General features: G+C 39.8%; 2 protein-coding genes across 9 annotated transcripts; one reads left to right on the top strand and one right to left on the bottom strand.

The window, feature by feature from the left end:
- The first annotated feature begins 11,777 nt into the window (after positions 1-11,777).
- On the top strand, positions 11,778-14,899 carry LOC311486382 (uncharacterized protein). Of its 3 annotated transcripts, none has more exons than XM_084542202.1 (8): positions 11,778-11,814; positions 11,931-12,005; positions 12,100-12,785; positions 13,236-13,281; positions 13,383-13,474; positions 13,583-13,693; positions 13,842-14,115; positions 14,369-14,898. In XM_084542202.1, exons 2-8 carry the CDS (start codon positions 11,994-11,996, stop codon positions 14,549-14,551), a joined length of 1,404 nt encoding a protein of 467 aa, XP_084398328.1. In that variant the 5' UTR covers positions 11,778-11,814; positions 11,931-11,993; the 3' UTR covers positions 14,552-14,898. The 3 variants fall into 3 exon arrangements, with proteins under 3 accessions (XP_084398328.1, XP_084398330.1, XP_084398329.1); XM_084542204.1 differs by having other exon boundaries at positions 11,790-11,814; positions 11,936-12,005; positions 14,369-14,899; XM_084542203.1 differs by having other exon boundaries at positions 11,792-11,809; positions 14,369-14,899.
- LOC311486378 (uncharacterized protein) lies at positions 14,777-20,720 on the bottom strand. Of its 6 annotated transcripts, XM_084542196.1 has the most exons (16): positions 20,260-20,720; positions 20,069-20,143; positions 19,604-19,776; positions 19,074-19,290; positions 18,906-18,981; positions 18,337-18,617; positions 18,056-18,189; positions 17,928-17,981; positions 17,623-17,828; positions 17,138-17,234; positions 16,682-16,844; positions 16,236-16,333; positions 15,894-16,041; positions 15,660-15,786; positions 15,321-15,405; positions 15,225-15,252 (listed from the first exon to the last, which is right to left on the bottom strand). In XM_084542196.1, exons 2-15 carry the CDS (start codon positions 20,078-20,080, stop codon positions 15,362-15,364), a joined length of 1,830 nt encoding a protein of 609 aa, XP_084398322.1. In that variant the 5' UTR covers positions 20,081-20,143; positions 20,260-20,720; the 3' UTR covers positions 15,225-15,252; positions 15,321-15,361. The 6 variants fall into 6 exon arrangements, with proteins under 6 accessions (XP_084398317.1, XP_084398318.1, XP_084398320.1 ...); XM_084542191.1 differs by lacking the exon at positions 15,321-15,405 and having other exon boundaries at positions 14,777-15,252; XM_084542192.1 differs by lacking the exon at positions 15,321-15,405 and having other exon boundaries at positions 14,777-15,252; positions 19,604-19,773; positions 20,260-20,264.
- Between the last annotated feature and the right edge of the window lie 368 nt (positions 20,721-21,088).

The following is a 21,088-nucleotide window of genomic DNA, read 5'->3' as shown; positions in this document are numbered from 1 at the left end:
GACGATGTTCCCGCAGTTCGCCAGTTTATAAATCTCCAAGTCTTGAACCCATCCATTGATAAATTGAACGTGGACTTCCAACAACTTATAAGAGAGAAACTGCTCGCCGGTGTAAGCACTCACAACACAGACAAAATACCCGTACAAGTCTGGGAAAGTACTGGTACTGTAGCTGTTTACCTTGAGAAGCAGCTAGCGTTCGTTATCGACAGGTTAGCTTCCGTTGCTTCGGTCTGGCTCTATGGTTAGCCACGCCCCCTCATTTACATACAAGGATTGGAAATAAAAAGAGCCTGGAAATAAATGTGGCCTTCGGAAATAAATGTGGCGTTTCAAATTAAAAGTCTCCGGAAATAAATAAATGTGGCCTAACAAAATAAAGGTCTCTGGAAATAAATAAATGTGGCGCTTGGAAATAAAAGTGCCCTGAAATAAATAAATGTGGCGTTTGGAAATAAAAGTGTCCTGAAATAAAAAAAAGTGTCTTTAAAAAAATAAAAGTGTCATTAAAAAATAATTTTATTTATTTATTTCAGGGGTATATTTACTTATTTCAGAGGTATATTTATTTATTTAAGTTTTTATTTATTTATTTCCATTTTTATTTATTTATTTCATTTTGACAGAGATGGTTCTCCATAGGTATCTCTGTTACTTAACACCATGGCTTCAAATGCTTCACCAAGTTCAGCAGAGTTGGGACAGGGAGAGACTAGAAATGTAACGGTGCAGCAAGAAATGACCAGGTTCGTGCCATCTCATTTTATATTTTTATTTGTATATTTGCAGATGAAATATTCATATTCATTTAGTATAACATCAAATACTTTTATTTAAATTGTAATGGACAGGACTGACAGGTCTTGCACTGTTCATTTAATTTGATCGCTAAAAACATTTTTGCCCAACAGAGCTTTTCCAGGATATTTCAAATCAAACTTCAGTCGTGGTAAAAAGAGGCTCTTATCTTCCACAAAGCAGCTTTCTAAAATATCTAGTAAGATCGTCGCCCTGAATTTTTATCTGCTGCAAAAAAACACATCCCATACACCAATGCCAATTCTTGTGGTTTAATGCATGTAAGCCAGTGCCTTTGAGCACATGCTATGCCAATTGTCACCTCACGTGGTGCACTCTTTTTTCCGACAGGTGCCCTGTGGGGCGTCACGTGATATAAGTCATCCCAACTATTTCCCTCATTGTCTGATGAAGATCCCATAGGATCGAAACGTTGCCTGTTTAAAATAAATAAATTGCACTTGGAGCATACACAGTGTGCAAATCTTATACGCAGCTGCCTTCATATGACTCCAGACAGAGGTTACGCTGTTGCCAAGCAGTTGCTTAAAGAGCATTTTGGAAATGGATTAAAGGTAACAGCAGCCTATATGGAAAAGATCACTGGATGGCCAAGTGTTAAGTCTGAGGACATTAAAGACTCCAAGCATATGCACTTTACCTGCGTGAATGCTCCAATGCTATGGAGGAACTACAATACGTGGAAGAGCTAAACATGCCAGCAAGTATGAAAACTGTGATTCAGAAACTTCCATACAAACAGAGAAAAATGGAGAGCAAGAGCATGTGATATTTTGGACGGAGAGGATCGAAGAGCTTGTTTCACAGACATTGTGAAATTCATTGAGCAACAGGTCAGAATAGCTTCAGATCCAGTCTTTGGTGACATACAGGACACTCCGTTTGTTAAAGGAGGAATCAAAAGCAAGCCTCAAATGAAATCACAGTTCAAAAGAAACAGTTTTGCAACTCATGCTTCAATTACTGATGAATTTAAAGCAGATGCTCGCACTAAAAGTTCAGAAGGAGGTTATCTCCTGTACAAAGACAAGCCCTACTACCTGCCTATATTGTTCTTGTGGTCATGCATCGGAGCTGTGTCCACAACTAGGAAAAAAGCTGCACAGAGAAAGGTTAAACTTTCTAAAGGAGAAAGATCTTTGTTTTGGTTGATTGTGCACTGGGCACTTAAGCAAGAACTGCGACAGGCGCATTACTTGCAGACATTGCAACCAAAGTCATCCCAGTATTTTGCACATTGAAAAAAGGGAAAGGCTTATCCATGGAGATACAGGTTGAACATTGAAGGACGAATAACTAAAATTCATCTGCGCACCATGGGTCATAATAAGGCAGTATCAAGCTGCATTGTTAATGGCTTGGATATCTCAGCATTTTCTGGCAAGCACTTCTACAATCTTCCCGATGTGTTTACCCAGAAAGGGCTGCCTGTATCAACAGACAACATTATCAGTGATGAGGAACTTGGTAAATGGCCTTATCTCAAAGATATTCAGATTCCTCGGATAAGAGCTGATGTTGACTTGTTAATTGGCACCAATGCCTCCAAATTGATGGAACCTTGGGAGGTGATTAACAGTCAAGGGGATGGACCATATGCCGTCAGAACCTTACTGGGGTGGGTAATTAATGGTCCACTTCAAGGAAATAATGACAAGCAGAGTTGAAGAGGCTACCCTGCGCTTACTGTTAACAGAACTGTTGTTGACAGAATTGAGGAATTGCTAATCAACCAATACAACCATGATTTTAATGAAACGACTCCCAACGAACAAAGAGGAGATGTCAAGAGAGGAAAAGAAGTTTATTGAAATCGTGGAAAACTCTGTTAAACTTCAGGACACTCATTATAAAATGAATTTGCCTTTCAAAAGAGAAAATGTCACCATGCCAAACAACTTCTGTGTTGCCAAGCAACGTATTCACAGTTTGAAAAGGAAACTTCAGAAGGATGCTAATTTTCATAGTGAGTACACAAACTTTCTTTCTGATGTCATTAGCAAAGGCTATGCTGAACCAGTGCCACAACATCAGTTGGAACCATGTGAGGGCAAGGTATGGGATATACCTCCTGTGGTGGCCTGAAGGTAACCTTGAATGTGGTCTTGTAGAGCATCGCATGACTGTCCATTTATTTGGGGCAGTGTCTTCACCCAGCTGTGCATGCTTTGCCCTTAGGAGGACAGCTGAGGATAACCAAACCAGCTTTCCAGCAGAAGTGAGTGACACAGTCAACAGAAACTTTTACATGGACGACCTTCTGAAGAGCCTGCCTTCTGAAGAGGATGCCATCATCATGGTAAAGAACCTTATAGCTCTTTGCCTAAGAGGAGGTTTCAATCTCACCAAATGGATCAGTAACAGTCGGAAAGTGCTTCAAAGCATTCCAGAAGAACACAAGTCAAAGAACCTGTTCGAGCTTGATCTGGACAGAGACAAGCTACCAATGGAGAGAGCTTTAGGTCTGCAGTGGTGCATAGAGACGGACACTTTCAAGTTTAAACTGAAAGTCAAGGAGCAACCCCATACCAAACGTGGCATGTTGTCTGGGATTCATCGCACCTCTCATGCTCCCAGCTAAACTGTTATTCCAGGAGTTATGTAGAAAAAAGTGCGACTGGGATGATCCGATGCCTCAGACCTTTCAGCAGAAATGGATCAAGTGGCTAACAGAGCTTGAAAAAGTGGTATATTTCAAGATCAACAGATGTATCAAGCCCAAAGGATTTGAAAGCATCGTAAGTGCTCAATTGCATCACTTTTCCGATACCAGCGAGAATGGATACGGTACCGTTACCTACCTCAGAATGCTGAACGTTGAGAAAATCGTTCATGTTGCATTTTTGTTTGGTAAAGCCAGAGTGGCTCCACTGAAGCCTATTACCATACCTCGTCTGGAACTCACAGCTGCTGCTGTTGCTGTTAGAGTTGATAAAATGCTTCAAGCAGAGCTGCAGCTTCCCTTGGAAAAGTCAAACTTTTGGACTGACAGCACTTCAGTTCTGAAGTACATAAAAAATGAAGACAAAAGGTTCCAAACCTTCGTTGCCAACAGGATATCTACTATAAGAGACCATTCAGATGTTTCACAATGGAGATACGTTCCCACATCACAAAACCCTGCTGACGATGCTTCAAGAGGATTGAAGGCTGAAAATATGGTCAAAGATGGATTGAAAGCACAAAGTTCCTGTGGGAGCCCGAAGAAAAGTGGCCAGCATTTCCTGTGGATTCCAGTGTCGCCTCCGACGATCCAGAGGTTAAACAAAATCTCCTGGTAAATATGAGTATCGTCGATACTTTGGATGCCACAAACCAACTGATAGCTTATTTTTCTGACTGGCAGAAGCTAAAAGTTTCAGTTGCATGGATCCTCAAACTGAAACGAACGTTGTTAAAATTGAGTGAGAAAAGAAAACAGTTGCAGCTTGAAAATACTCATGCTGATGGAAAGCTGTCACTGGATGTTCATAAAGAAATGCAAGCCTTCAGAGCTTCATTTGGATGTCAGAACTTGTCACTGGAAGATCTCATTGAGGCTGAAACCTCAATAATTTCCTTTTGCCAGCGAGAGAGATTCGCAAATGAAATTGCTGCATTAGCATCTGGGAAATCAATAGTAACAAAAGGCAGCACCATCTACAAACTGGATCCAATTCTGGAAGATGGCCTTATAAGAGTTGGAGGACGACTAAATAAGGCAGCAATGCCCGAAGACATGAAACATTCTCTCATCTTATCTAAAGATCAACACATCTCAAACCTTATTCTCCGTTATTTTCATGAACAGCTTGGCCATGGGGGAAGAAATCATGTACTTTCCACCGTAAGGAGAAGATATTGGATCACAAATGCCAATGCTAAAGTGAGAAAAATCATCGCAAAGTGCAGATTCTGCAGGCGGTACAGAGGAAAGACTGGAGAACAGAAAATGGCAGACTTGCCCACTGAGCGAGTTATCCCTGATCTCCCTCCATTCACTAATGTGGGTGTAGATTACTTCGGCCCAGTTGATGTGAAAAGAGGACGTAACATCGTGAAACGATATGGAGTAATCTTCACTTGTATGGCAAGTAGGGCTGTTCACCTGGAGGTAGCATTCATGAGCACGGTGGTTCTTGTGTGGGGCTGTTTTGGAGCAGCCACTGCTGTGGGAGGGGTGCTGCGGGACAGATGTTGCTCCAGGATGGGGGTGTACGAAACTGGGAGGGGAAAACATCAGAGTATACCCACTGGAATAAAGTAGACTACATCACTGCGTCCAGGCTCATGTCAGTTACATAAAACGTCATTAAGAGCGCAAACTAAACTGAAGCTAACCAGGAGCATCATGGAGCTTCTACTGTTTTATTTTCTGACTTTAGCTGGAATAATATGTTGTCAAGAAGGTAAGAATTTCTGTTTAAAGAGTCAAACGGTCTTTTACGGTCATATATTTAGTAATTATTGTTAAAATAATCTGACAGTACTCTGATATATGGTGTTGTAGGAGTAGGCTATTAGAATAATCGTCATACTGAGGTGTTCCTGACTTTATTTATTTCAGTCTCATTACAAATATACTCATCAAGTTTCTGTGTGAATGTGGTGTGACTACAAAAGATTACTAAAGTTACTGTTTGAGTCTGAAGAGAAACACAAGCAGGACGATGCAGCTGTAGAAACAAATGAAAGAACACCTGCACCACGTTGTGACTTTATTTCTGGAGATAAATCAAATGGTTTCATTCATAATGAGGCTGTTTCATAGAGTTTGAATGAAAAGTATTTAATTATGACCTGAAACATATTGGATGCAGTACTTGGATATAATCAGCAGTGTATCATATGTTATGAAACCCACATTATATCTCTGAATATTTCTGTCTGAATACATTTCTGTTGATGAACATGATACTGTTACAACAAAGACTGAACAAACAAACATGAAACAGAACTAAAAGTCAAATCTGACTGTTGTGTTCATCTGTCAACCTTGAACTGAACAAATATTTACCTGCTCTGTTTAAACTGCTCAGTCAGTCAGGTTAAGTCAATCAGTAACAGTCCATTCAGTGCATTTCTGCAGATAAACAGGATACTGTTATAACATCATAGAACAAAAATATAAACCTGACTGTTCTCTAAACTGTTGATGAACTGATTGTTTTCAGTCTAACTGTGGTGAAACATGTAAACTGTGTTACTGACTGATCACTCTGGATGTGAACACACTGATTAATACAATCAATGTTTTTGTCTTCCAGTCATCAAGATGACAGTGAAAGAAGATGAAGATGTCATTTTACCCTGTTTCTTAGACTCTACCAACATTAGGTCTGAGACCTTTGACTGGAAGAAAGATGATCAGAAGGAGGTGTTCTTCTACAGTTCAGGCAGTCATTATAATAACGGTCGTTCAGGTCAAGATCCACAGTTCAAAGGTCGAGTCTTTCATTTTGGAGATCAACTGCAGTCTGGTAATGCCTCCATAGTTATCAGAAACACAAAGAAGGCAGACAGTGGAAGTTACAGCTGTATTTTTCCATTTCGTCAGCCAATGATAAGATCCACCATTGAGCTCATTGTTGGTGAGTATTTCCATGAAACAGTTAAAGACTCCTGATTATTTCCAGAAGCGACTGGTTCATGTGTCCCAGATGGACTCAAGTCAAATCATCATCAAACCACTAGTAAAATGATTCAATTTGAGCCTCTGCTCTTGATCTGTTGCTGTTAGACCCAACTCTGTGACTATAAGCCACTAAACACTGATAGAAACCAGTCTCTTCTGGAAATGTGACAGGACGTTGATGACATCTGTTAATTTGGCTTTTTTTTTTTTGATCATTAAATATGTCTGTTATAAACAGAATGATAATTTCTTTTCTTGTCCTCAGTTTTATTTACTGTCAGGTTGATGATTTCACAGAAACAACTCTAACATATTCTTTCTTTTCTCTTTTAGATTGTATCTTAAAAGACAGAACAGAGGAAAAGATTGCAGGTGAGTCCTGATTGTGATGACGTCACTGATGAATGATCTCACCTGGATGTGATGGAACTAATCACTGATTATTGGACACATTTATACACCAACATCTCTTTAGTTTGGACCAGTTTTAATCATGTAGAAGGTTTGGAAATAGTTTTTATAGAAATGAAGTGACCTGAAACTATAGAAAGTACATTTTTGACTTCTGGATGATTCTCAATACTTTATTTATGATGCACTAATATTGATAAAGGTTTTCTAAACTGGTGTAGCTGTCTAAGTTCAAATCAGATGATCTTTACATCTCCATGTATCACTGATGGAGACACATTAACATCTTTTTGGTTAAATGTTAATGATGATATACTTCAGTCTAATTCTACAGTTCTGTAGATTTATCCTCGTGATAAATGATCTATCTATCTATTTGGGTGAATGTTAGTGGTGCTATGATATGTCATTTATTGTGTAATATTATTTATTCTGTCCTTAGTGATATAAAATAATTTAATTTCACTTTATGAAGTGAAATTCTGTTAAAAAGGTTCAGTTCAGGTATATATTGAGTTTTTATTTACTCCTAAACACATTATAATCCACATATATAGAATCAGAAAGGATGAACCAAAACATTTTACTGTTATATGTCAAGTGTTGTTTTCATTCATTCATTCATTCATCTTCTATACCCGTTTAGTCCTGTTAAGGGTCACGGGGGTCTGCTGGAGCCTATCCCAGCTGTCATCGGGCGAGAGGCGGGGTACACCCTGGACAAGTCTCCAGTCTATCACAGGGCCAACACAGAGACAGACAACCGTTCACACTCACACGCACACCTACGGCCAATTTAAAGTCACCAATGAACCTAACCAGCATGTCTTTGGATGGTGGGAGGAAGCTGGAGGACCTGGAGAGAACCCACGCAGACACAGGGAGAACATGCAAACTCCACACAGAAAGGCCAGTGTTGTTTTCAATCTGTTGTTTATTCTGTGTTCACAGGTTCATCTCCAGAACCATCTGTCACAATACTTCATCAAATCTGAGACCAGGCTCTGCTGGAGTGTGAAGTTCTAGATGCTTTTCCAAAACCTAAAGTTCAGTGGTTGGACAGTGAGAACAACAGAGTTCCTGCTGAAGAACCACAAGTCACAGAAAGTGAAGGAAAATACAACATTATCCTCAAGGCCACTGTGACAAAGTCTGATGTCTATCGCTGTGTTTCCACACAAGAAGAAATCTGTCATCAGACTGATCGAAAGATAAATGTATATGTGTCTGGTGAGTATTTATTTAAATCTTCAGTTGTTCTCATTTATTTTTTTAACTCCATTCTCTCATAATTTCTACTTTTACAAAGTTCCTAATGTTTTTGTTGTTAAGCTGTCAGAAATGTGTAAACATGTATTTAATACTGAGGTCATAGTTGAAGTTAGTGTTGTACTAGATTATATTGTATTGAGAGGTGTTCCTAATTTTGTGGCCATCCCATATTAATACATAAGTGGAGCAGATTATTAAGAACTCCACTCAGGATAAAGCAACACAACACATGACTGATTGTGACCTCAGTAGTACAACATAGACTCAGTGGCCAGTTCATTAGGTACAGCAGTGAATTCATTCTAATATAACAGTCCTGCTCTAAATCTAGTCTTCATGAAGGTTCTGGTGTTCAGCTTTAGTTTCTAATCACTGACAGAGATGTTCATTCAACTGTGTTTTCATTTTTGACTTCTATTGAATTGACACGTGTTCCTATTATTTTGACATTGTAGTCAGTGGGCTAGACTAAATAACAGAAACACTTTAGTGTTTAATTCAATCCAGTTTATCATCACCACAAACTCCATCCTCCACAATGATCATCCAGGTGAATCACCACCTTTCTGACTCTGATTCAACATTAACTGAACATTAGAACAGTCATGAAGGAGGATTTAATGCAGGACTGTTAGATTAAGATGATTCATTTTCTCTAGAATGAACAAACACCTTTATAACATGTCAGAAACATTACAGGCGTCATAGAAGTTCATTTAATAACAGATCAGTCGTTTGAAATCGTATCTTAATTGTACAAATGAATCTAGTCGATTAATTTCAGTAAGAACATGAAGATAAAGGAAGAAATAAGAGGAGGAAGTATGAACAAGAGGAGTGGATCAGAACAACATGATTTAGTTCATTTCTGATACTAAAACACTTTGAGGTGACATAAACGTCTTTGTATCTTGAAGACCTTTCACCTCTCATCTTCTTGTCTTTGTTTTAGTTTTCTGTTCAATATACCATGACCTGGATGACGAGACTCTTCACAGACTTAATTTTTGTTAACATCCCAATTGGAGTCACTGTCTGTCCGTACATTAAGCCAGTGTTCATTATAGAAGTATTACATGAATATGTTAGACAGGACTGAGTATAGATAGGTAAAACTGATGGTGACAGATCTTGAGTGATTTATGTGTTTCACCCTCACCTCGATTAGGCTGAGATTCAATATTTTCTCAATCAGAGGTAGTTTCATTTTTATTTGAATCCAAAATGTACAGAAGTTGATCCATGGTACTAATGTGTATTTAATTTTAAAATGGTAAACGCTTGCATACATAGCCTAGTGCTTTTCTATCGTGTAGCAGCAGACAGTTAAAAGACAGTAGCACAGAGATGATTAAAAAGAGGCACGCTATTAATAAGTACAAATAAATAGAAAATTAAATACAATAGAAATCGTATATCTATTGCTGTCCATGTGAAAGAGTAGTTTCACATTTTGGGAAACACGTCTTCTCAGTGTCTTGCTGAGAGACGAGCAGATTAATACCTCTCATATGAAGATACACCCAGCAGCTGGTTAGCTTAGCTTCATAGCAAATCAGAGTATTTCACAGCATGTCAGTGTAACCTGTTGAAAAAAAACCCCGAAACAAAGCAATGTTGTTTTATGTGGAAATATTTTACTTTCACTAAGCATTTCCTATTAATTCCTAATTACATTCCTTATTTAATTTTGCATTTAATTTATTAATTGATTACATCCCAGAGCCCTGAGTTTGCGCCATAGGGTGGTTCTGTGAAGAAAAAACTAATGTGATTGGCTTATTCTAATGTAGCCGACTCATTATCGGTGTTAAGTAGTTTATGCTCCGCCCCTTAGCGCAGGTTAGGTAGACGTGCGGTAAGAAGAAAAACGGAGCGGTAGCATGAAAAGAGCAGCGACACGGAATTAAGACACAGATACTGATATATGTTGGAAGAAAAAACATTTGATATTGAGCCAAACTGTTAAAAAGAAAGTTGTTCTTGTCCATAGTGTTCATCATGCCACTGTGAGCGACCCTGGGAACCTACCTGTGACTTAAAACGTTTCTTTCTCGGTGAGTACTGCGATGTAGCTGTTAGCAAATAGCTCCGTGAGTTAGCATAGCCTCATGGCGGTGTAACCACCGATCCAGAGCATAAACTCACAGTCTTGTGTTATTTTTCCATGATAAAAACGAAAACGGGAATGTGTGTGTGTATATAAAGAGTACGTGTGTACATTTTTTACGTTGTGTGAACGGAGAGAGCTATCATTTAGTTGAGTTTCATGAATTGTGAAACTGTTTAATTCTGTGTAGCACTGTGCTGTCTCGGTATTGTAATAAACTTAGCTATTTAAGGGTTTAAAGATAGCGTTAGGCTGCCACCACCTTTGTTAACCCGGTCTGGTCCGGTGTCAGAGGCAAGAAAATACTCACACAAAAACAAAGATAATAAAAATATAGCCATTGTTTATAAGAAGGGCAATTCATAAAAACTAGACTAGACGCCCTGGAATAAGGAGCCCCACAGAGACCAACTTTAAGGGCCAGGCAGCCACCCTGCAACCCATTAACACACAGCACTGCAAGTGAATAGAAAACACTCTCAGGGGATTACACTACACACATCAAATGCACAGCAACCGGTACACTGCAACCCAAGGACACACGATACTAAAATGCACTGCAACTTTAAGGACCACTCCAAACTGTAGGCAGGTCAAAACCCACTTTTACCGATAGGGGGAGGAAGGGAGCCCCCTTAACCCGCAGGCTGTCTCTGGGAAGGCCTCAACAGGGCGTCGAACCACCAAAACTTTTTAACATACACTTAAAGGCAATAACTAATTGATGAGACAACAAAGAGACAATAAACAGGAGAGTGTGATAACTTAACTCGCCGGGTCCGGCGAAAAGACCCCCCCGTGGGGTACAAACATGGAGCCTCCCAACAACTCCGGAAGCGTCTCCCGCAGCAACAGTCACTGCGGCTGCAGCCGGTAGGGGACAGCAGGTAACCGGGCCTGTTAGAAACCCGTGTGATGGCGAGGAATGCCATGGAGTCAGGGCAATTGTCAGCCCCGCGAAGCTCAGCCTCGGCACTCTACTCCCTGATCCCTCTCTACATAAAGGAGGCACCTATAGCCTCCCCTCCTAACGCAGGAACAGCTCCCCTAGTCACCTGTCTTCGCTGCCGGCAACACTAAAAGTTGCGAACAGCACCCTCCCGCCCAGTGCCACAGCCATATGGAATCAATTTTGTGTCAAAAAGTTGAAAGAATACTTTTAAAACAGCAAGCAAAAAATTACAACTCAAAATACCAAATAAAAAAAATCAAACAAAAAAATTAAATTCAATTAAAAAATACAAGATTGCAATGAAATAATTTTAGTAATCGTGTAAAATATTTGTCTTTGCTTCTTTCTCAGTTTTGTTTGATGCCGTTTTCTTTGATTACGATTCCAGCCTTCTCGTTTGCGCTCCCTGATTTTTTGGTTGCGGTTTTGACACAAATGTGACTGGTGGGTGGGATTTCCACGGGTGCATTGCCATTGGCCATTTATGTTTGACGGACAGCTAAGCAAGCGTATGAAGCGTATGCCGTACTCTGCTTCTGATTGGTTCTAACAACGTCATCACCTGCGCGACACAGTTCTGACCAAAATACCGCCAAACAGAAGAAGAAGTAACCATTCCAGCAAAGAAAATGTACGGTAAGTAAATTGCTGTTGTTAAGTAGTGCCGTTGATTAACACTATATTATTAAAACCCAGATGGCCAAACTCTCTCTTGGCGGTTCTGAATGTGACTCCCCCCTTCTTCTTTTAAGGGAAGACCTACGACAGAGAGGTTTTTACAAAGTAGAGGAACTTTGCCTACGATCTCTTGCAGAATGCAGTCCGAGGTAAGACAGGACATGCATACACTTTATGATTCAGTTAATTTCGGCAAATTATTAACAGTTATAACTATTACTGATTGTACATTATTGTTTACAGGAGCAAGTACGAACTGAGTTCTTACAAAGAATGCAAGCAAGATTCCTCTTAATATTGAGAAATGGAACACCAGACCTCGAATATCTATTAGATGTTGCCCAGCAGGAGCTGTCTTTAGCAGTAGCAGCATCACAACACCTACATCTCCCACCAGAACTTATCAACGGCCTACAGGAGCTGATCAACACCATTAGCTTGTCGGTAACTCATGCTCAGCAAGCATGCGTTAATGTGTCCGATATTGTGACTGTTACTGTGGGTAGGCTGGGACGGCCCCGTCTAGACATCACAGGGGGTGATATTGAAAGTCTTCTTTCTAATGGACTGCCTGTAGAACATCTAGCAAACCTGTATGGTGTGTCAAGAAGTACGTTTTACAGGAGAATGCAGGAACATGATCTATCTGTCCGTGGTTGCTATTCCAGCATGTCTGATGATGAACTGGATATTGTTGTGAGGTCTATAAAGACAAGAATGCCCCACGCTGGATACCGACTGGTAAAGGGTGAGCTGTTAGCTAGAGGCCATCGCGTGACATGGCGTAGAGTGTGGAGCAGTGTGCAGCGTGTGGATGGAGCTGGGGTTTTGGCCAGAATGATACAGGTTGGATTTGTAGCTCGTAGAACGTACAGTGTTCCTGCACCTCTGTCCTTGGTTCATGTGGACACTAACCATAAACTAATCAGGTCAGTATGGGATCTCTAGTGCATGCCTATGACATTTATAGAATACAGAATATCTTTTTATTTGTCATTGTAACAAGTACAACAAAATTGAGCAGTCTTTGTTCAGTGAAGCTATAAATAATTAAGATAAAAGAGATCAGAAAAGTACTCAAAACCCTCACACACCCACACATCCATGCATCCCAACCACACACATACATACACCCAAGTACATATAAATCTCAAATCTCACACACCCACCCACACATATCACAGCCATACACATCCACATTCATACTGTATAAAACTATACTTTGGTAACATAATTTAGTGTAGTAATGGCTGTTGGATAAAAGCTGTTTTTCAGTCTGTTTTTATGGATCTGTATCTACTGCTGGATGGCAGCAGTTCAAACAGATTAAGCACATTGAATGTCAATTTAGTGTGACAATGTAATGTTGAATTTTTCAGATTTAACATGGTCATATTCAGTGGGATCGATGGCTTTTCAAGGAGGGTATGTACAATTACCAGTTTCACAAAATGAAGTAACAACTATATTTCTCTTATTACTGTAACAGAGTATTTCCCTTTTTGTTCAACCTTGTTTTTACACAGATCTTATACCTTGATGCGGCTGCAAACAACAAAGCCTCCACCGCTTTTTCTTTCTTTTTGGATGGTGTATGCAAACATGGATGGCCGTCAAGGTAGGAATCACTGACAGTTCTGTACCTCACCTATCCTGTCTCTGCGGCCACTACACTAGCGAGAAACAAAGGGTCTGGTAGATTTAACATATTTTATATTCTCCATAGAGTACGTGGTGACCAAGGGGTTGAGAATGTGGACATTGCCCAATGCATGTTCTCAGTGCGAGGAACTGGACGTGGAAGTTTCATAGCTGGGAAAAGTGTTCACAATCAGAGGTAAATGGAATGGAAACCTTTATTTAAATTCTCGGGAATACAAACACCAGTTGTAAATGACACTAGGCAATGGAACAATAATGTTGTTGATTAGTATACAGTGCACAAATGTTTTTTTTTTTTTTTACCTTTTCACTCCAATATCCAGAGTGGAGCGGCTGTGGCGTGACGTGTGGTCAGGAGTCACATGCACGTATTATGAACACCTACACTCACTGGAGGAAGAGGGGCTGCTTGACCTGTCAGATGTGGTTGACCTCTTCTGTGTGCATTATGCAATTCTGCCACGACTGAGGTCTGATCTGAAAGGCTTCTTGAACAGTTGGAACAATCATCCTCTAAGAACTGAAGGAAACCTGTCCCCAAACCAGCTGTGGCACATCGGGATGCTACAAACATCTGTGATTGAACCAGATGTACAGGTACTGTTGAATTTGTAGAATAAGTCATTGACAAGGTGTACTTTTTCATCTATCAAATGAAACTCTGGTTTGCATTTGATGAAATAGTAGACCTTGTAAAAGCAGTTCTACCTGCAGTGGCTGTTTATTCTCACATTTTCACACTTAATATATCTGTACTTAAAATTACCTATGTATTGAAAAGATCAGTACATTGGTGTGTAAATAAGGATGCTGAAATGTTAGTGTTATCTAACCCTACTGTTTCTTCCAGCCCCCAGAGAACATCCCAGAGAGTGGTGACCCTGAGGATGGAGTGGTGGTGACAGAGATTCCCTGCCCCCTGTCAGAGAGGAACTTTGTCATCCTGCAAGAGGCAATAAATCCCACCATCTCACCACTATGCCATAAGGACCTGTACAGACAAACACGGCATCTTGTTCGCAGCCTGTCCTAAAATAAAATGAAATGTACAAAACTCTGTAATATGTAAGTATATCTCACTTGTACCTAGTTCTTGTTCACACCTAGAAGTGTGTCTGAATTTGTGTAGTTTTAGTACTTTTAGTTTATTTCCAAAATTTATGCTGCCAAATATGTCTGATGTCTGACTGGCCATAACAAATAAAAAAACCCATTGGACGTTCAGCTTGTGGTACAATAAACAACACAAAACTACTAGAAGTCTTCATATCTTTATTTAGAAAAACACTGCATGCCGTATTTCTTGACATTTCAAAATGTTGAGAACATATTAACACCTAACAGGTAATGCAGGTAAGGTGGAGGGCGACCCTGAGTAGTTCCATTGAGCCCAATGGAAACTACTGCCCAACCTTCCTACCAGCTACGCCCGACCAAAATCTGATCCCATACACATGGCAACATGGAACACATCTTTGAAGTCACTGTATGTGCTCATGTGAGTAACGGGGAAACAGACTGTATTTGTGCAGGCACTGACCACAGGATAGCAAATTCTGTGTCCAGGCATTTTTTCGCTACAGTTGTGCTCAAATGTTAGATTAATTTTAAAATCTGCCCTTTCGGACGGTAGAAGTGGCTTGTGTCTTTGGCCTGTGAGCCACTGCAGGACCATGGGGATGTTCAAAGACTTTCCTTGGTCACCTGGGGCCAGCGCATCAGGATTTCCTGGATCTGCATGAAACCAAAAACTTTATTAGTTTAAAGGCAGACTATGCAACATTTTCAAGTTAATTAATCACCTTCATGAGTCAGCCTCTCAGAAAATCTGCCTTTCTGTACCTCAGTACAAACCCACGTTTGTAATGACTGTTTTCATTTTGTCTTCTGAGATGAAAAACATTCAAAGCGTGAGGGGGGGTAAAACAACATTTTTATGACAGTGTGTATTTTCAGGCAGGCATCTCTGCAGGCACCACCACAAACTGCCTGGTGTGGCTTTAAAGAGGAGGAAGTAAGGATAAGGCCTCAATTAAATATAAGTTGGCACAATCATGAAAAATATTATTTTGTGTCTAGTTGTGCTTATACATCTCAATTAATTTACGTGTGTTCACTACCCAGTGAACCAAGAATCAAACCTGTGTCCTGAAGGTCTTCCAAGAAATCTTGGAGGAAGTTCAAGATTGCTGTCTCTTTGGTATATTTCATGCTGCCCTTCTCGCTCATGTCAGGTGAGATGATGCTCATTATATAATCTGCATCAGGCTGAAAAAGACATAATGGCAAAAAAATCACATAGAACACACAATTAGGAGCTAAAAAAACAGGCCTGACACTAAAAGCTGATGAAGCAGACAAAGATAAATCCTTACTTTATCGTCATCCTGTTTGGGGATGAACAGCGGTGCACAGATCAGTGTCTGCCTTTCAATGATGTCAAGAAAGTCATAGACCTTGAGGCCATTTCTTATTTGTTGTAGCATTGGTACCAGGCGCAAGGTAGCATGAAGAACAATTGCTCTGTTAAGTAGAAGAATAGTGGTTTTTAAAAAATTGTATACTGTAGAAATTGTAAAGGACTGAGATGGTGACGACAATTTCTCACATTACAGACACGAATGAGTGTGCCGTTTTTATTCGCGAAAACAAGAACACTGAATTCAACATGGTCCTGCCTGTATGAAACTCTGCTGACCAATTTCTGTGGAAATTACCTTATTATAGCATCCTTTTTGTCCACCTGCAGTGCTCCTGTGTAGCCACAGTTAATGATGTCATCTGTTAGGTCTGTTAAATCAGCTGCTGCCTCCACCTAAAAATAGTGCAACACACATACAGTTGTGTTCAAAATTATTCAACCCTGTTATGGATTTTAGGGAATTCAATATATATTTGCAATTGTGTTCATAATGAACCTTTTCAAGGGCTTGTTAATAAGGTAAATGCAACTAAAAATACAAAAATAGTTATTAACAGTGTCAAATGTACTTTTTGTGATTTCTTCATTGACAAATATTCAACGACTTAAAGATTACCACTCTTAAGAACTCTGTTCTTAAGAGTGGTAATCTTCAATCAAGTGTCTCTAATCAGTCAGTTTGATCAACATTATATAAAGATAGAAATGACAATGAAATGTTTTTAATTTGTACATACTCACCCTTTCTATAAGTGAAGCGTACTCGAGATCATCCACATCGGCTTTGGTTACATTGACACTATCAAAGTCTCCTGAAGCAATGAAATTGAAGCACCAGCTTCGTAAGAAGCTGGGTGGAGGGCCACCCTGTGCAAGACTCACGGCAAACACCTCGCCTGCAGTTCTGCATCACATTATGGAGAAAAAACAACAATTCTCATTAACACTCCTCTCCACCACCTATCAACCTGGCACACATGACATCATCTTTTTTGGGGGGCCCATACACTAATACCACTAATACAACTCTACTGTGATCCCACACTTTGGTTGTCCACACCCTCCTGCCACCCCAACATACAGTATACAATACTCCCATCACTTGTAAGCCCCCAGTCTCTGAGCAGCCATTGGCACAAACCCCTCTAGTAATACAGTTCACATCAAAAGGGAGTTAAGTATGACAACAATTCATACCTGTAGAAACCACTTTCTAGGTCAGAGACAGAGTAAATAGGGCTCTTCCCTTTGCTGCTGCCTTCAAACATTTTCACCTCAATGCCATGCACCATTTCTAAGAAAAAACAAAAAGCAGTGAAAACTGAGTGCACTGTGATTACAGGGTTTCCCCTAGCACTTTATAGTTAATGTGGCCACCTTAACAACAACAACAACAAACACCAACCATCTTGACTAGGTCCCCTGAAAAGATGAAGATTTTGTATTGCGAATGTAGTTTCTAAAGTTGATGTACAAAAAATTGTAATATGCCATTTATTTTCTTGGGGTTTCATATCAACATTTCATATGAAACTGCACAACATAGCCTTTCCAATGATGATAGTCACATGTCTGTGATGGGGCTAGCCACCACCCACCTTGACTAACACATTCTGCAGGGAAAAACTGGATTACAAATTAATTTGACTTGGATGACACTGGACATTCTCTCATCACTTTACCGGTCAGGAACTCTTTCCTCAAAGCTCCTGTGTCTATTCCGGCTTCTCCAATGAAAGTGACATTGAGTCTATTGACAGGTGACCCCTTCTTCTGTCTCTGCCATTGGAGCAGTCCTCTTTGAACAAGATTTTCTCTGGTGACGCAAATCTTGAACTCCTTGGCTTGGTCAACTTTCCCTGCCAGCCACTCTACAATGTCAGTTTCACTAACAAAACAGAAAAAGTGAAGTACATCAGCTTTAACAGGTCATCTTGGATAAGACAGGATATTTACTCTTCACAAAGGCTAAAGGAGGTCTGCACACCTTGATAGGTTTTTGCTTGCAGGTGTATTTTGAATTTCAACAGCTCCCTCTGGACTGAAGGGTTTGACAAGAAAACACGGTGAAGAACACAAATTTTTTTTTTTTTTGATCATTATACAAAAAAATACCTTTCCAAATTAGTTTCCCAGTCCCAGTCCACAGGAACTTGCATGGAACCTTCCAGTCCACAGGAACCTGCATGGCTTTCTAATTCCATAACTGGGTATTTTTTGTTGCATATAGGACAATGCCCTTGTGCTGGCTAAAAAACAAAACAAAAACACTCAGTACAGGAACAAGTATTTCCAAGTTAGTAGTGTATATAGTATGATATATTTCATAGTTTTTAAAGTTACATATTAAGAAACTCATTTAAAAGGATCCCTGTCTTGTAATAACTACACCATACCTCTGGTTCAGCTACTGAGCTACATTCCAAATCACCGCATTTAGTGATATGCAATGCAAGTAGCTGTAATGGCATGAAGGTCTTGCAGTTTTTGCACTCAGCCTTTGGCATTAGAGCAAACTCCTCTGCATCACTGGAGAGAGGTGCCAGATCTAGCTTGTCCTGCAGTGGTGCAATATACAGCATGGTTTTCCCTCCCCCAGAAGCAGATTTTATGGCAGTCCCTGTATACCCCTCTGTTTCAGGAGGTACTACAGAAAGATGCCTCCTTCCGTTCCCACCTGTTTAAAAATGGCAAATGTGATCGTAAATAATTCGCAGTAATTTTATATTTAGATTTAAAGGTCATATAGATTGCACCTTGTTCTGATGTGACATCCTAACCAATTCTAGTTCATATTTACCCAACTTTACATTTACAATTACAAGTTCAAGATTTACATACTCATGACAGCTTTGTGGGAATGCACTAACTCAAACACAAATTAATCACAGCCTGAGTAAAACCTTTTCCATTTCATTACATTTTCATATGTCTGAGGTTCTGCAAATTGATATGATTTTCATACCAGCAGCTTTGTATAACAGCCATCCTCCTGTTATACTTTTCAGTTTTGGGAAGGCTCCTTCAAACAAACTGGAGACCTAAAAAGTTCAATAAAAGGTTTAAGTACTCTTCTGGTTCTTCTGTCTGTGTGACAGACAAGGACTGTCAGGTGAAGAAATATGAATTTTACCTCTGAGTGAGACATGTCAAGATCCATGGTCAACGTCCTCTTTCCAAGACCTGCCTGCATATGCAGCAGGTCTTCTGCAGCTGAAGGGGTTGTAGTACAGTTGTTATGCAACAGAAAAATCGAAAAGTTAAATGGCTTCCAGATATTAGCCAATTTTGGCGACTTAAAAGCCACAGCACTTCGGCTAGGCCTCCGTCTGTAGTATCCTGGAAAAGACCTGCAACAGAGAAAAGATGTCAGTGCAATGTAAGAATAAGTCAATATAGTTTTCAAAGCACTACAGTTTGGGGTGGAGAGTGGGTGATAGAATCAATTGTAGTGAATATATATGTAGAAATGTCAGAAATGTTTTGAGCACTATGTATTAAAACCTTGCTTTTAGAAAAGATGTCACGCACAATGGTGTAAAGGACTGTCAGATATATCTTAATGTTCATGAGACATGTCCCAAAATATCTCCTCTGCCTTGTGGACTACTATGTTGACATCATATTAACAGGTTAAGCCAAACCAGCTTTCAAATGTCACACCTTCGCATTTCAGAGTCCATGCTGGTCCCCTGGCCTGATGTCTGACTCTGACTCCCTGGCCTGACATCTGTCTGTGTGCTGTTTCTGGGTTGTGTCCCCAATGAACTAGTAAGAATATTCAGTATATTCTGCACAGCTGCTGTGGCAGCTGCACTAGAGGGGGCAGAACCCTGCTGGAGAGTGAAATTAGCCATGCAGACATTACAACTGTGAAAAATGTTTCACATCACAACAATAATCTAAACAGTTACCTGACTTGCACAACACCCTATGGACCTATTGCACAGCAGCTCATTTCCCAGACAGACGTAAGCTAACCACATCTTGATTTTATTCTCTTAATTTAGTGAGTAAATTAAAACATTGCACGCAGGTCTACAGAACACTTATAGAATTGATTCATAGAATTATTCATAATTTGCCGAAATTAACTGAATCATAAAGTGTATGCATGTCCTGTCTTACCTCGGACTGCATTCTGCAAGAGATCGTAGGCAAAGTTCCTCTACTTTGTAAAAACCTCTCTGTCGTAGGTCTTCCCTTAAAAGAAGAAGGGGGGAGTCACATTCAGAACCGCCAAGAGAGAGTTTGGCCATCTGGGTTTTAATAATATAGTGTTAATCAACGGCACTACTTAACAACAGCAATTTACTTACCGTACATTTTCTTTGCTGGAATGGTTACTTCTTCTTCTTCTGTTTGGCGGTATTTTGGTCAGAACTGTGTCGCGCAGGTGATGACGTTGTTAGAACCAATCAGAAGCAGAGTACGGCATACGCTTCATACGCTTGCTTAGCTGTCCGTCAAACATAAATGGCCAATGGCAATGCACCCGTGGAAATCCCACCCACCAGTCACATTTGTGTCAAAACCGCAACCAAAAAATCAGGGAGCGCAAACGAGAAGGCTGGAATCGTAATCAAAGAAAACGGCATCAAACAAAACTGAGAAAGAAGCAAAGACAAATATTTTACACGATTACTAAAATTATTTCATTGCAATCTTGTATTTTTTAATTGAATTTAATTTTTTTGTTTGATTTTTTTTATTTGGTATTTTGAGTTGTAATTTTTTGCTTGCTGTTTTAAAAGTATTCTTTCAACTTTTTGACACAAAATTGATTCCATACAGCCACAGCCACGGACAACACAGCTCTTGTCTCTCTCTCAACCGGCGTCCGGCCTTTGAATCAGCTCTTTTATTCCCACCTGATAACTCCGCCTCCTAACGCAGGTGAAAATCATTAATTATCAGTTCTGTCAGGCACATCATCAATCCCCCCACATTTCCTCACTACAGTATTATTACAGAATGTTTACGAACAACAACAAATGTATTTTCCATTATTTTACTTACCTTAATCCAGAGTGAGGATTCATTATTGAATCGAATTAATGATGATGATTTAATGATTTTGTTCATCATTATAAAAAAAAAATAAGGGTACATTTCAAATGTTAACACTGAAATACTACCGTTATCTTT

The sequence above is a fragment of the Chelon labrosus genome, assembly GCF_963514085.1.
Source record: "Chelon labrosus genome assembly, chromosome: 4".
NCBI lineage: Eukaryota > Metazoa > Chordata > Actinopteri > Mugiliformes > Mugilidae > Chelon > Chelon labrosus.
Note: the sequence above shows the minus strand (reverse complement) of the source record. Positions and strands in the feature narration are given on the sequence as shown.

What these genes read in the sequence shown, in the direction of transcription:
- LOC311486382 (XM_084542204.1), top strand. An exon ending in AAAAGTGTTCACAATCAGAG is followed by an intron (nt 13,694 to 13,841) that starts GTAAATGGAATG and finishes TCCAATATCCAG; the next exon opens with AGTGGAGCGGCTGTGGCGTG. An exon ending in TGATTGAACCAGATGTACAG is followed by an intron (nt 14,116 to 14,368) that starts GTACTGTTGAAT and finishes TGTTTCTTCCAG; the next exon opens with CCCCCAGAGAACATCCCAGA.
- LOC311486378 (XM_084542191.1), bottom strand. An exon ending in GCTCAGTAGCTGAACCAGAG is followed by an intron (nt 18,190 to 18,336) that starts GTATGGTGTAGT and finishes TTTGTTTTTTAG; the next exon opens with CCAGCACAAGGGCATTGTCC. An exon ending in GCAAGCAAAAACCTATCAAG is followed by an intron (nt 17,829 to 17,927) that starts GTGTGCAGACCT and finishes CTGTTTTGTTAG; the next exon opens with TGAAACTGACATTGTAGAGT.